Raw genomic sequence first — 14,384 nt, 5'->3', positions numbered from 1 at the left:
CAAAGATTTCTAATATTAAAACTACATTTTTTGAAATTATTTGAAGGTGGGCTCTAATTTAATTGTTTAGAGCCTCTGGTCTATACTAACCACACCCATATAAGAATCACAAGAGTAAACATATGTTGATTTGCAAATATGAAGAACTCACAATTACCTAAAAAAATATATACAAAGAACTCATGGTTTAAACATGCAATCTTTCGACAAGTCTCATGTATAGTTATCAAAACCGTAACTAATCCTACAATGCCTTGGTCTGTCCGGTCTAAAGCAAAATATGGTTTGTAAAAAACTGATTAAAATCAAAATTTGATTAGTTTTTGCCAATCGAACCTTCTGATTTTAACCATCTTGACTAGCTAAATAAAGGTAACAATTTTTTTAAAATATATTTCATTTTTCTAAAATATTATTCTTATATATATATATATATATATATATATATATATTTATTTATATATTGATTTTTATTTTATTTTTTAAAATTTGGTAAAACCAATTCAACCAACCGTCCAATTGATTTGATTGGACAAAATCCTTCACCAATTCGGTAGCTTGCTTAATGATGATCATTACTCTTATTATACGGGTAATGATCCGACGAGACCCTCCTCCCATACTCATATGTGTAGGACTCAAAAGATCACCATCAAATTTGATACAAATCTCTAAAAAAATATCATATAAATTTGAGACTTGACTTTTCTAAAATCTGTAATAAATTTAATGCTGATCTTTTGAAATCATATACATAAAGGTATGGAAGGGTATCATTACTCTTACCATACTTGCATTTTTAATATTATCAATGATGTCAGATACGGCATGCTACCAATTTTCCTTTCTTCTCACACAATTCCCAAATTGAATAACTCACAAGAAAGTATACCGTCGTCAACGATCCAATCAATAGGCGGAAGGTGGGATCTAAAACCCCCGGTTACATGTCCGGAACTCAACTCCGTGTCCCACTCACCAACCATCAGCGTCCAACCCTTGGTTGGACGGTGGCAACTGTTACCAGCACACACTTCACTTGCGCATGTGAGTCATGCGATACTTTCCCACAATATTTACCGGCCAGGACTTTTTATGTGACCCCACCCACATATGATAAAAGTGACCTTGGTCTCAGCAATTAGATTTGAATAAATGGCCGAGATGGTTTGATTCTAACCGTCAAATTTTGATTAGACGGCTCATAATTTTTTATTTTATTTATATTCTACAAATAATTTTGAAACAAAATTTTGGGCATGCATAGATGTGACAGCGGTGCACAATAGCCATGAAAATTATTGGGGGAATTTTGGTCATATATATATATATATATATATTATTTTTATTTTACTTTTTTATCTAATTTTATTTTAAGTTCATCTTAATCTTATGATGGGATGCCCAAAATTTTATCCAAAAATATTTTATAGAAAAAAATAAAAAATAAAACAGTATTTCGCATGATATTGGGGTATAAACGATTGTAGATGTAATCGAATGGCTAAAAAGTGGGGTCGCATATTATTTTAGGTTGTTGGGTCACATAAAAACATTCCCCATATTTACTTGCTAAAAGATTGTTTTAAAATGTTAACAATGATTACTTGCTAAAAGATTAGAAATTATAATAAGAAAGATACTAATTCTTAACAAAATGGCATACATTGAAGTAAGAAAGAAGCCCATCATACCTTGACTTCTTCTATTCTACCCAACTCCTCCATTAAATCCGGATTGAAATGCCTTGATCCAAATAATAAGAAAGGGGCACTTGCCCTTTATTTCCTGAGTTTTATTATTGAATCCTAAAAATTTGGACCATGTTCCCCTTTTTTTGGTGGATGTACTTTATGGGAGACCCATGCCTCGCTCAAGAGAAGGAAATTCGCGTATCAAAATCTTATCAAAAAATGTATTTGCAATAGAATTTCCTAACATGAAAATTTGTGTATTTGATTTTGAAATTTGAAACTTCAAAAATCATATAAATATGATGAAATTGTAAATGCTAAAAAGTAAATAGATCAAATAATATATTATAATATATTCTTTTTGGACTTATTTTTTTTAGATCATAATAATGGAGACCAGGATGATCAATTTGAGAAATTTTCACGAGGCATGCGCCTTTCACTTACCTTTGGCTAATATTGCCATTTCTAATTTTTGATGCATACGGACGGCAAAGATGCACTTCTAGCCATTACTTTTGATCACAGCCATTCGTCACGATCAATCCCCAAAAGTTGGGGCCCACCAGATTCTCCTAGGTCACACATGTAAGCAGTTACTTTTAAGAGTGAACGGTGGATCATGCACACCCCACAAAAAGGCAACCCCAATCGTTAAACACAAAAATAGAAGGGCACAAATTTATCACAAAAGTACTTTGGAAACAACGGTAACAAAAAAAAAAAAAAGGCACTTCAGTAAAATTGGATGTCCAAATAAAATTCAAGTAAAATTAGAGTCCTAATAAAACCATGTTTGGAAACAATGGTAACAAAAAAAAAAGGGCATTTGAGTAAAATTGGATGTCCAAATAAAATCCAAGTAAAATTAGATGCCCTAATAAAACCATGTTTAGAAACAATGGTAATAGGAAAAAGGTTACCTAAGGTTGCAACCTTAAACTGTAGAACTACATATGCACCTCAAAAATTCATCGAAAAATATTATTTTAATGTTGAAACACCCTCTAATTGAGCATATCGACATCGAGATGTATAATTATGAAAGAAAAAATGATTTTGAGTCCCAAAAATAGTGTCTTACAACACATTATCTAGACCATCTATTTTTAAGATTATTAGATATGAAAATAGATTTTGAGATAATTCTAATAATATTTAATATCAAAATCATATATATGATAAAATTAGAAGGTGCACCTTAATTGGATTGTTTAAAGTTGCAATCTCATGGAAACTACACCCTTACAAAAAAAAAGAAAGGGCATTTTTGTCTAAATAAGTAAAAATTAGAGGTCCTAATAAAAAACCATGAGGACTTTGGTTTGAACAAAGAGGAGGGCATTTGAGTAAAATTGGATGTCCAAATAAGTAAAAATTAGAAGTCCTAATAAAAAACCATGAGGAGTTTGGTTTGGACAATGAGGAGGGCATTTGAGTAAAATTGGATGTCCAAATAAGTAAAAATTAGAGGTCCTAATAAAAAACCATGAGGAGTTTGGTTTGGACAAAGAGGAGGGCATTTGAGTAAAATTGGATGTCCAAATAAGTAAAAATTAGTTGTCCTAATAAAAAACCACGAGGAGTTTGGTTTGGACAAAGAGGAAGAGGGAATTTTTAGACAGAGAAAGTAGAGAGAGTGTTTGAGAGGAAGAGGGGGATTTATAGAGAGAGAAAGTAGAGAGAGTGTTTGAGAGGAAAGGGGGGGATTTATAGAGAGAGAAAGTAGAGAGAGTTTTTAGAGTGATAAAGTAGAGTGAGAAAGTGCGGAGAATCGAGTGTAAAAAAAAGAAGAGAGAGAAAGAGAGAGCATAGAGTGAGAAAGTAAGAGTGAAGCCTGTATAAGAAATAGGCTTTCCTTTTGTGCGTTATTTGGGTTATGTGTCCTCCATCATCATAGAGACATGGGCTGGTTCCCCTGCTCAGGAGGAAGATCCAAGAAGAATCCTCTTAAGAAGCAGCTCACTGATCAGAACCCATCAGCCGCAACAGGCATGCACCCTTTCTTTCCATACCTTTTACGTTCTTTTTTTCCCTTTTCTTTCTTCTTTTCTCCATCTTGTTTTCTGATCTCTGGATCACCTGTATTATGGGGTTTTGGGGGGAGAATCCATGTGGGTTTGGATCGAATTAGGGTTTTGTTTCTCTCTGGTCTCCCATTCGCATTCCCATTTGGATCTGCTTAGGATTAGCTTTGGATTAGGGTTTCTTCCATGTTTGATTATGGGTTTAAGTGTACGTTAGGTTCTTGATGACTTTAAAATGCTGATTTTCTTGTTTGTATTGTTCCTTTACTGCGCCTTTTTGTTCCTTCTGGGTGATTTTGAGTGCCCTTTTCAGATTGTCTGAGAATTTGAGTGCCCTTTTCGAATTGTCTCAGAATTTTGGTTTTGATACTGGTAATTATGGTTTGGAGGTCAGCCGTGTGCTGCCTTCTAGAGTAGCTCAAACGTTTGGTTTTTCAAAGAAATCTTTGGTATTAGGTCTTCTTTGCCACCATCGTGTTAGTTTTCATGTAAGTGGGTTTTGTTTTCTTATAGTTTCTGGTTTTTATATTCTTTTGGAATTAGAGATTGGGGTTTTGATGGTGGTGGTGGTGGTGATGATGATGAAGTAGTAGTTTTTGTGTGTTGATGCAGGAACAAAGCCCATGTTATAGTTTATAGGTCAGCCTCTAATTATGTATCAAATGATTGGAAATATTGTATATGCATTTTAGAACTGGTAGGAACTTGATGAATATTTAGGGAGCTCTTAGGGGTTTTGAAGATGGCACTTTTCTTGGGAGTTTTATGGGGTTTGCCCTGATTTTGAAGTGATTTTTTTTCAAGCATGGTGCACCTTCATTGAAGAAGACTGGACATGTCCAATTATCTGTTTTTTAGGCTACATGGAGCCCTAATTTAGTGGACTATTACTTTTTTAGGTCGTTCGGGTCTTTTCAGCTTATATAGGCTGTCTTTTTTATTGGGTTAGCTCCTCTTATTGTTGTTGATTTTGGTTGTACTCGTCTTTTTTAGGTCATTAGGGTCTTTTTAGCTTATATAGCCTGTCTTTTTTATTGGGTTAGCTCCTCTTATTGTTGTTGATTTTGGTTGTACTCGCCTTTCTTGCTGTTGTAGAAAAGCATAAATTGAACAATTCTTTTGATAAGAAGAAGGAGGTATCCAAAGATGGATCAACACATATTGCTGCACAGACATTCACTTTCCGCGAATTGGCAAATGCTACCAAGAACTTCAGAGTTGAGTGTCTCTTGGGTGAAGGAGGCTTTGGCAGGGTTTATAAGGGCAGGCTGGAGAGTACCAACCAGGTCAGATTCACCTTTGCGTCCCTTTTTTAAGATTGATTTAGTTTTCTTATTGGTTTTCACTGGCATTTAATATCCCAACTCTTCCTTCTGAACTTCAAGATGCTGATCAGTGACTTTTGTTCCTTATCTATAGCTTGGACTGAATATTTGGCTTGTAAAGTGAGGTTGCTTGTTGGCACTTTCTTAATCCGGATTATATTATCTTTGTTTGCTTACGTTTATTCTTACTTTTATTCTGATTGCTTACGTGCCATAATTTGCGAAAACTTCATATGCTTCTTTGGTGTGCTGAAATGAATTTCTTTCGTTTATTTATGTATTGTGCTTCAATCAGTGCTCAGTTCCTTGTCTATCAGAACTGATTCTTAGATAATATAGACAATGCTCAATGCTAGCCCTTGCTGCTACACACAAACACACGTGGATTCACACAAGTGCACACATTCAGCTTGCTGTTTTTTGTATTGGTCAGACATGGATAGTCATTTTTTCCTAAACGTAGAGGATTAAGTTCAATATATTTGGATATAATGGGTGGTCTTAATAATAATTTTGGTTTCATTGGCATTTCAGAAGAACTGAAGATGTGATTTTAGCAAGAGAAATTAAAATATTGGATCGATTAACATATCTGGTGTGAATTATAGTTGCTCATTTGAATGGGCTGTTGAAATGAAACTGCATGTTTTCGCCTAATTGATGCATGTATAGATGTCAAGGTGTTGGACTGCCTGAGCTTATGGAATTTAGAATTAGATAATCTTTCTATTGTTTCTTTCCATGTTCTTCTCCCAATTTAGATTTGTTACTTATGTTTCTCAAAGTATTGCGGGTTAATTATCTTGGCATAGGTTGTGGCTATCAAGCAACTTGACCGTAATGGGCTGCAAGGAAACCGAGAATTTCTCGTTGAAGTATTGATGTTAAGCCTTCTTCATCACGAGAACCTTGTTAATCTCATTGGGTATTGTGCGGATGGAGATCAGAGGCTTCTAGTTTACGAGTACATGCCATTAGGATCGCTGGAAGATCATCTACATGGTTTGCTGGCTTATTCCTTTGAAATGCTGTATTGAACTTTTCTTTTTAGTGGATTCTATTGAACTTAAAATAGAATTAATTGTTTTTCTGTTGACAACTTTCTACACACAGATCTCCCATCAGATAAGAAACAGTTGGACTGGAATACAAGGATGAAAATAGCAGCTGGGGCTGCTAAAGGGTTAGAGTATCTGCACGATAAAGCAAACCCTCCTGTTATATACCGGGATTTGAAATGCTCAAACATTTTACTTGGAGAAGGATATCATCCGAAACTATCAGATTTTGGTTTGGCGAAACTCGGGCCTGTTGGGGATAAGACCCATGTTTCCACTAGGGTGATGGGCACATATGGGTATTGTGCACCAGAGTATGCGATGACGGGCCAGCTTACCCTGAAATCTGATGTATATAGCTTTGGCGTGGTACTTTTGGAACTTATCACTGGTAGGAAGGCCATCGATAACTCTAGAGCTGCTGGGGAGCACAATCTTGTTGCCTGGGTAATTTTTCTATCTACTATAGTTACGGCTTCTTTCTTTGGTTTAGTTTAGCTTCTATTTTTTTTTTTTTTTTTCAGATGGTATGTTTCCTCCTGAATTTCTTGTTTTTGATAGCTAGACAGATTTCATTCAATAGAAGCAAGAGTACACAGCTCTAACTTTATAATGATTATTTCTATTTTGTCTTACTCTCTCACCTTATATAGTTTGAACAATGTTCATCTAATGAGTACAAATACCCATATTGCTCGTTCAAGTTGCTTGAGCCTATGTTACCCAGCCATCTAACACAGGTGTCAGTTTCTGAAACGTGTTTCAAGGTGGCAAACACAGGGACCCAAAACCAAATTACAGCCCTGAAACATCTGCACAAGTAATTAATATAAAAGATATTCTTTTACAAGATATAGAAAAACTGAAAAAGTATAGAAATTATAAAATTATTAAATACATAGGAAGCCCTTGGCCTGAGTGCGTAGGGTTGCAGGGTCACAATGTGGTGTCAGTGGTTCTGTTACTACCCTGTAAACATGTCCCAAAAAAAAAAAACTCATAAAAGATGCTATTAAAAATATATAAAAAATATTATTTTAACACTCGATTGATTATTTATTTAACAAAGTTAACCGGTTTCAAAAAAAGCTACTTTGTTGATAAAGTTCAAGAATTTTAGTATTTGTTAATTCAATTAATTAACTAACAAATAATTTCAGTCAAAAGTATTATTATTTGTATTTTTATGTATTTATTTTAATTCTTTCCATCATTATGTCCAAAAAGATGCTTTTATGGGGTACTCTTTCTACTTGGAATACGTACAGTTCCATTACTTAGTTGATTTTTTTGTATGCCCATATAGCCAACTGCCCACAATGTGCAACTTAATCAACTGCAGGATCAACTGCAGGAATAGGTAAAGGAAAAGGGCCATACATGCCATAGTAAACTGAAATTTTCTTTTATTTTGAGCATATATACATGAATAGTAAACTTAATTAATAATCTGTTAAAGATAGAAAGAACAGAGCCAAGTGGTAGAAACATAATGTGTATATATATTCTTCAGTATATATAATCTGGGCAAAGATTGGAATACATAGTTGGTTTTTGATGTTCTTTTTATAATTTTATTTGCAAAAGAATATTTTGCATTTAACTTATATTAATCAGAGTCTAGATAACAGGAACCGGGTGTAATAGATCACCTAAAAATCCAAGTCGGACAGTGGTTTTGTGCTTGATTTAAAAAAGAAAAAAATGTCAAAAACTTGGAACTTTCAAGAAAACTAATTTGGAAAGTTGTCAAAAAAAAAGAAGGAAAAATGAGTCATCTAAAATCATAAAAAAAACTGATCTCTGATTCCATTTTCAAAAACTTGGGTCAAGACGGTAGAGGCTGGGTTTTCATAGCGCAACGTCTCAAGTTCTATTCCTATGTTAACCTCATCAAAATAAAAATAAAAAATAAAATAAAATAAAAAAAACTCTCAAAATTGTCCAAAATAATTATTTTCATGATTTATTTGAATATGTTTTGTTCAATTCAAACAGCGACTCGCATTTCACTCCCCAAAAAACTGCAATTCAAAGTCTACCTACAAAACTTAATCACAGTTTAGGATGGCACTTTTTGAGCCATTTCGGTCACAAAATATTGCCAATTCTTTTGCTTTTTGAAATAAAAACACTGAATAACATTTTTTTAAGATTTTTGAATCAATATTGAATATTGAATCATACTCACAGTTTGTATCAGTTTGGAATGATCATATTCACAATCAGAGTGATCAAGGTTCAAAATCAAGAAAGACCCCAATTTTTGGAATTTTTGATTTTTCAATAATGGGACTTTCATTAACAAAACAGAGATAAAGATCTTGTGGAGAAGAATGGGTTAAAACGAGAGGCATAGATAAAAGCGTGGAATATGGGCATTCAGTTGAGGGGACCCAATACTAGAATGCGGAAAAATAGGGCAATTTTTAGAAAATCAGTGAACCAGGGATTTCGAAAAACTGGGGTGAGTGGATCAGGGGTACCTGGAACCGGTGGCTGCCTGGTTCTGAGGTAGCTCGGATTCCAATCTAACTTGTTGATTTTTCAATCATTGATATTAGAGTAATAAAATGTGCAACTTCTATGTCCAAGTTTCTAAAAAAGAAGGGTAAGTCAGTGACGATTTGGGCCCCTACCCTTCGGTGAGAATGGAGTCAGAGACTTCATCATAGGGCTCGTTGGTACCATATGCCCTGATACAGTGCATACGCTACACATGTTGGGACATGTTGTCTCAATTTTGGGCGTCAAAATGTTTCGACATGTAACACTAACTTTTGCGAGTTCATGTTTCTGTGTAACATAGCTTGAACAAATGGTATCTCTTATACAGTTTTGGTCCATTTGATTATCTTGATTTTTCTGTTTCGGCTTGTTACTTATAATCATGTTTGTTGTCACTTTGGCTTGTTCTATTGATACTTGTGTAATAATAATTGAGCCTATAGTTCCGGTTATCCAAACCACTATGATCGTAGTAACGCTTTGTTTTCTTGGTCAGTGTTAGACCACACTTGTCATTCGTGACAATCCCTTGGCTGGCTTGTGCAGTCCATATCTTCTCTGTGGCACTGTTGATTTAGAGTTACTGTTGTGATATCATTTTGGAAATTGTATTCTAAATGTTTAATATACGGTTGTTTATGCATTAGAGATAAGTTTAGAAACTCTGAAATTACAAAAAGATTGAGGAAATATAGTGTCACAACTAAATCTAAGATATAGTTTAATCAACTAATGATTGAAAGAGATGTGAAGCAATCAAAATATAATAAAAAAGAGGAGAATAAAATAAAGGAAAATTTAGAGGGGACAATTAATGCTTATCCAGTCAAAGCAAAACTATTAATGAAGAAATAAAAAAAAAAAAGTGCAGAAAAGCAAAGAAGGTGAATGAATAAAATTTATGTGGAATAGAAACATAAAGTTAGCAGGGAAATCAATTGAATATGAAAAGAAAATGAACAAAATTTCATCAAAGAGAAACTAATAAAGAAAGTTAAATCAAAAAGTCAAGGTAGCACTCATACAATGTTCAGTTTTTCCAAGTTCTTGATTCTGTTTGCTTCTGTTATGGTGGGTCCTTAACATTTGAGCTGTTATTGAGGTACTTGAAAGCACTTCTCCAATGAAATTACCTTGTTGATGCAGGTCATTGACAGAGATACGCCCAAAAGTCTTTTGTTTATGATAACTGTGTTTTTTAGTCAAGAGAATGATTTAATATTACTTACCTCAATAGATGCACAGTACAAAGCTGAACTGTCATCTTGAACAAACAACCAAAGTACTATAAAGCAGCCAAACAATATCCTCTGGACATCCCCTCCTGTCGTCAATTGCAAATTTCCAGCTTCTATGTTAATCAGAAAAAAAAGAAGAAAAGTTCCAGCTTCTCTCAAACTAGATGCGAAGTAACTATTGATTCTCACCCTAGTGCATCTGTTCACTTCATGAGCCATTTTGAAAGGACAAACGATATTTCTTTTCGTTTCTTTTTTAATGGAACAAGCAAAGATTGCTCTAGAATTTTAAAACGAATAATCAGGCAAATCTTCGAAATTGGCATTTACCAACAAGTACTCTTTATGATGCTAAAAGGAACAATCAGGCAAATCTTCGAAATTTGCATATACAAACAAGTGCTTTTTATCATGGGACTCAGTTTTTTTTTTCCTTTTTTTTTTTTGGTGGTGATTTGGGTCTTGTGTGATAATTGCAGGCACGACCACTGTTCAAGGATAGGAGGAAATTCTCACAAATGGCAGACCCCACGCTTCAAGGTCAGTTCCCCATGAGAGGCTTGTATCAAGCACTAGCTGTTGCTGCAATGTGTGTGCAAGAGCAGCCTACCATGCGTCCCCTCATAGCCGATGTGGTTACCGCCCTTACCTATTTGGCATCCCAAACTTACGACCCTGAAGCCCACCCTGTTCAAAGCTCGAGTCGCCTTGCCCCTGCAACCCCACCTAGAGCAAGGAGGGACACAATGGAAAAGAAACCAAACGGGGTAGAGAGAGAGAAAGCCAAAGGAGGAACCAGAAACCCAGGTCAAGCATCTGATCCTTGAGAGAGAAAATCAGGGTTGGGTTAGTTCCTTGCTGTCTTTACACGCTTCCCTCAACCTTTCATGGCTTGGAAGAAATTTGGGCGAACTTCCAAGACATGTGCTTCTCGGATTAAGTGAACCTTTCAGGAGGAAGATTGATATTGAAGACTTGGATACTTTTTGGCTATGACGCCCCCAGTTTTTGGTTGTGCATTGGTTCCTAGTGGTCAAGTTTTGCAGCACAAACAGATGATGACAGGTTCGCCCCATCTTTGGCATTTCATGCTTTCGTGGGTCATTTAGCTCTTTCTTTTGGCATGTATATGTGAGTGTTCTTTGGCCCTTGTATTATGAGTCTATTTTTCTCTTTGTTGTCCAGTTACACAGACATCAGGTTCCCATGTTAATGCCAATCTGTTTTAGATGCAGCTACTTTTTTCCTTTGCTTATGCATAGCAGGCTTGATATTCCCTCATTTATTGTTTGAAATAATATTGGCGAGAGTGATATTGGTTATCCGTTGCATGTGCCAAGGATCATGGTCTTTCAGTGTGGCGTATTAGTTCTATGTTCCTCTTTTGCAGTACTCTTGTTTGGCAATGCCTCACTGATGGGACTTTCAGTGGGTGTGCAAATGGATTTAATCCAGCCCCAAACCTGAAGGCTTGGGGCCTTACTCAGGTCTGGACCCCGAGTCATGTGTAGCGCGCACACATACACACAAACAAATGAGCTTAGTCTATATATCAGTATAGGCGGGATACCCCAGATTGCAGGACAAAAAAAAACTAGATGGCCTGTATACACTGAAATGGTGGATACATATTTGGTCGTCATTTTTGGTGCTTATCTACTTTTATCTTTATTTTATTTTGTTTTGTTTGGAGTGCCAAATCAGAGTGCAAAATTTTGTGCCTATTGGACTTAAATCTTTTATAAAAATATTCTAAAATACGATGACGACGGATCAACTTTTTTAAGCTTTCTAATCTATCTGGTAAGTCCATATTGCGCACCCATATGAGCTCATATATATAATTTCATGCAACGGTTGTATTATGGTGTGTTGCAACCACACTTTTAGAATACTATGTTTGTGGTATTTGTGTGATTCAAAATTTTGTATACACGTTCTCTCTATGTCAATAATTAATTTTTTAAAAAAATTTATTCTATATATGGTCAACATGAGTCTTCTCCAACAATAAATCTAGACCGTCTGTTTGATGCATTTCAAAATTGTTTTTATGAATTCAAATTTTTTTTTTTTTAAATTATCTAAAAATTTTGAAAAGAAAATATATCATTTTAAAACTTAGATCTAAGCATCTTATCAAAATTGAAATATACACTCTTTTCATTTTAAAGAACAATCATAAAAAAAGAAAAAAATTGAAAACACAATTTGGAAAGTAATTTTTTAGTCCAATTAACATAGGCCGTTCATTTTAGTGAGATGCCTAGATCTAGGCTTTAGAAGGATTTTTTCATTGCCAATTTTTTTGGATCGTTTTATTATCATTAGATGAACAATGTTCAAAAAGAAAAAAATGATTTTGAGTTTATGAAGGCTTGAGTTTATAAAATGAATGGTCTAGATTCGTTTTTGGAAGGGACTCATTTGACCATATCTAAGGTTCAAATTGAACCTGTTTTTTTTTTTTTAGATTGATTATTGAGATAAATAGAGTGTGTGTGCAAAATTTGGAGTCATATAAATACCACAAACATGGTTTTATAGAAGTGTCGTTGCATTGTACTCTGATACAACTGTTGCATTGGATCATTGCTCATATATATATATATATATATATATATATATATATATATATATATATATATATATAGAAAATGGCTTATCAAAATAAGTGAAGCTTCACCTCATAACTCATTAAAAATTGCAATTCAAGTGTTGAAAAACCTTAAATCGATCATCTCAACTTGAACATTATGGTTGTATAAAAAATATTGGATTCCAAATTGTAAAATAGTGTATATTGCAACAAATCATCTAGACATCCATTTCACTACTTTTTTAAACTCATTTAAATATGTTTTGTTTAAGGGTGTGGTTTCTATTTGGTTGCAGTCTTAAACAATCCAATTAAGGCGCACCTCCAAATTTTATCATAACATGTAATTTTGTTGTAAAAAATTCTTAAGATTATCTTAAAATCCATTTTCATATCTAATTGGAAAATTTTAAACTTCAAAAATAGTTAAAATCAAGGAGATCCATAAACACATGAAAATCTTGAAAAACAACTTAGATAATATGTTGCAAGATGCACTATTTCTGAGACTCAATTTTTTTATATATATTTGTACATCTCGATGTCGAGATGATCAAATAGAGGGTTTTTCAACATTAAAACAACCTTTCCGATAGAATTTTTAGGTGCATCCATAATTCTACATTTTAAGGTTGCAACCTTATATAGATTTTTCCTTTTGTTTAATGTTACTTTGGGCATATTTTTATTTTTTTTGTATTTCTTTTTTTTTTAACGGCCTTTCGGTTGGCCGGATTTGGCCCAACTCGGACTGAGTCTGAGTTTCTCAGCTCGGGCCTTGGTGGAGCCCCATGGCCAAGCCGTAGTTTTTTTCCTTGATTTTATAACTCAATTGTAAGGTGATAGCAAAATTAAAGATATCATTTGGGTCGCATGAATTTTTGCTAGCCAACATTGATAGGTTAGCGCTTAACAAATATCTTATGTACCTTTCTAAAAGAAATAAGCAAAAATTCCTCTGTAAATAGGGGCAGTTTTCCTACAACAATACTATTCAGTTAAGTACGAGGAACTCATATTTATCCTGAGCCCTTAGACGTAAAATTGGGGATTAAGATTGTGCTATTGACCGTTTTTAAAGTCTAAAAAATATTTTATTTTTCAAGCTTTATTACTACTTGGTTTCATATTTGAAGGTTTGGAGTTATTGGGACTTTTTTGTACCAAAAATAAACAGACAACTCCTACTTTCTATCACTTAGTTTAAAAATTTGAATCACAACGTGATAGATACAAGCAGAAGGAAAAGAAAAAGAAAAAAACCAGAGGGGTTGGGGTTGATTAATCGATAAATACTCTCAAGAGATGCCATGCCCACAGAATGCGGTCTCTTTCGCCCGTCCCGATCGTGGACGACAAGGTCTCTCATCCGAGAGGGGTAGTTGCATAGGCAACAACGCACCACATGCTTGATGCCCCATGAAACCATCACTGTCCCAAATCCAATGCTTAGACAGCTTCTTCTCTCCTCCTATTCCTATCAGTGACCTCATATGAACTTTTTTATAAGGTTGTCACCGTAAACAATCCGATTAAGGCGCACCGTAAAATTTTATCATAACATGTAATTTTGTTGTAAAAAATTCTTAGTATTATCTTAAAATTTATTTTCATACCTAATTAGAAAATTTTAAATTCCAAAAATGCTTAAAATCAAGTAGATCTATAAATATATGAAAATCTTGAAAACAGATGGTCTCGATAATGTGTTGCAAGATGCACTATTTTCAGGATTCAAAAACTTTTTTTTCTTCATATTTATAGATCTGGATGTTGAGATGATTGATTAGAGAGCACTTTCAATATTAAAACAATATTTTCGATATATTTTTGAGGTGCATCTATGATTCTACATTTTAAGGTTGCAATCTTATATAAATTTTTTCCCATATATATATATATATATATATATATATATATATATATATATATATA

General features: G+C 34.1%; 1 protein-coding gene across 1 annotated transcript; it reads left to right on the top strand.

Moving 5' to 3' along the window:
• The first annotated feature begins 3,569 nt into the window (after window positions 1-3,569).
• On the top strand, window positions 3,570-11,084 carry CDL1 (Protein kinase superfamily protein). The gene is made up of 5 exons (XM_006828202.4): window positions 3,570-3,686; window positions 4,817-5,007; window positions 5,859-6,048; window positions 6,160-6,551; window positions 10,330-11,084. Exons 1-5 carry the CDS (start codon window positions 3,599-3,601, stop codon window positions 10,675-10,677), a joined length of 1,209 nt encoding a protein of 402 aa, XP_006828265.1. The 5' UTR covers window positions 3,570-3,598; the 3' UTR covers window positions 10,678-11,084.
• Window positions 11,085-14,384: the final 3,300 nt, after the last annotated feature.

Source organism: Amborella trichopoda, chromosome 8 (genome assembly GCF_054954075.1).
Source record: "Amborella trichopoda isolate Santa Cruz 75 chromosome 8, AtrichopodaSantaCruz75HAP2 v2.0, whole genome shotgun sequence".
Taxonomy (NCBI): Eukaryota; Viridiplantae; Streptophyta; class Magnoliopsida; order Amborellales; family Amborellaceae; genus Amborella; species Amborella trichopoda.
The sequence above is the reverse complement of the archived record's forward strand: the minus strand, read 5'-3'. Positions and strand labels throughout refer to the sequence as shown.

Bases quoted from the DNA above. Each gene is read 5' to 3' on its own strand.
- CDL1 (XM_006828202.4), top strand. From the start codon at position 3,599: ATGGGCTGGTTCCCCTGCTCAGGAGGAAGATCCAAGAAGAATCCTCTT. The intron at 3,687-4,816 runs GCATGCACCCTT...TTGCTGTTGTAG, and splicing joins GAACCCATCAGCCGCAACAG to AAAAGCATAAATTGAACAAT. The intron at 6,552-10,329 runs GTAATTTTTCTA...TGATAATTGCAG, and splicing joins AGCACAATCTTGTTGCCTGG to GCACGACCACTGTTCAAGGA.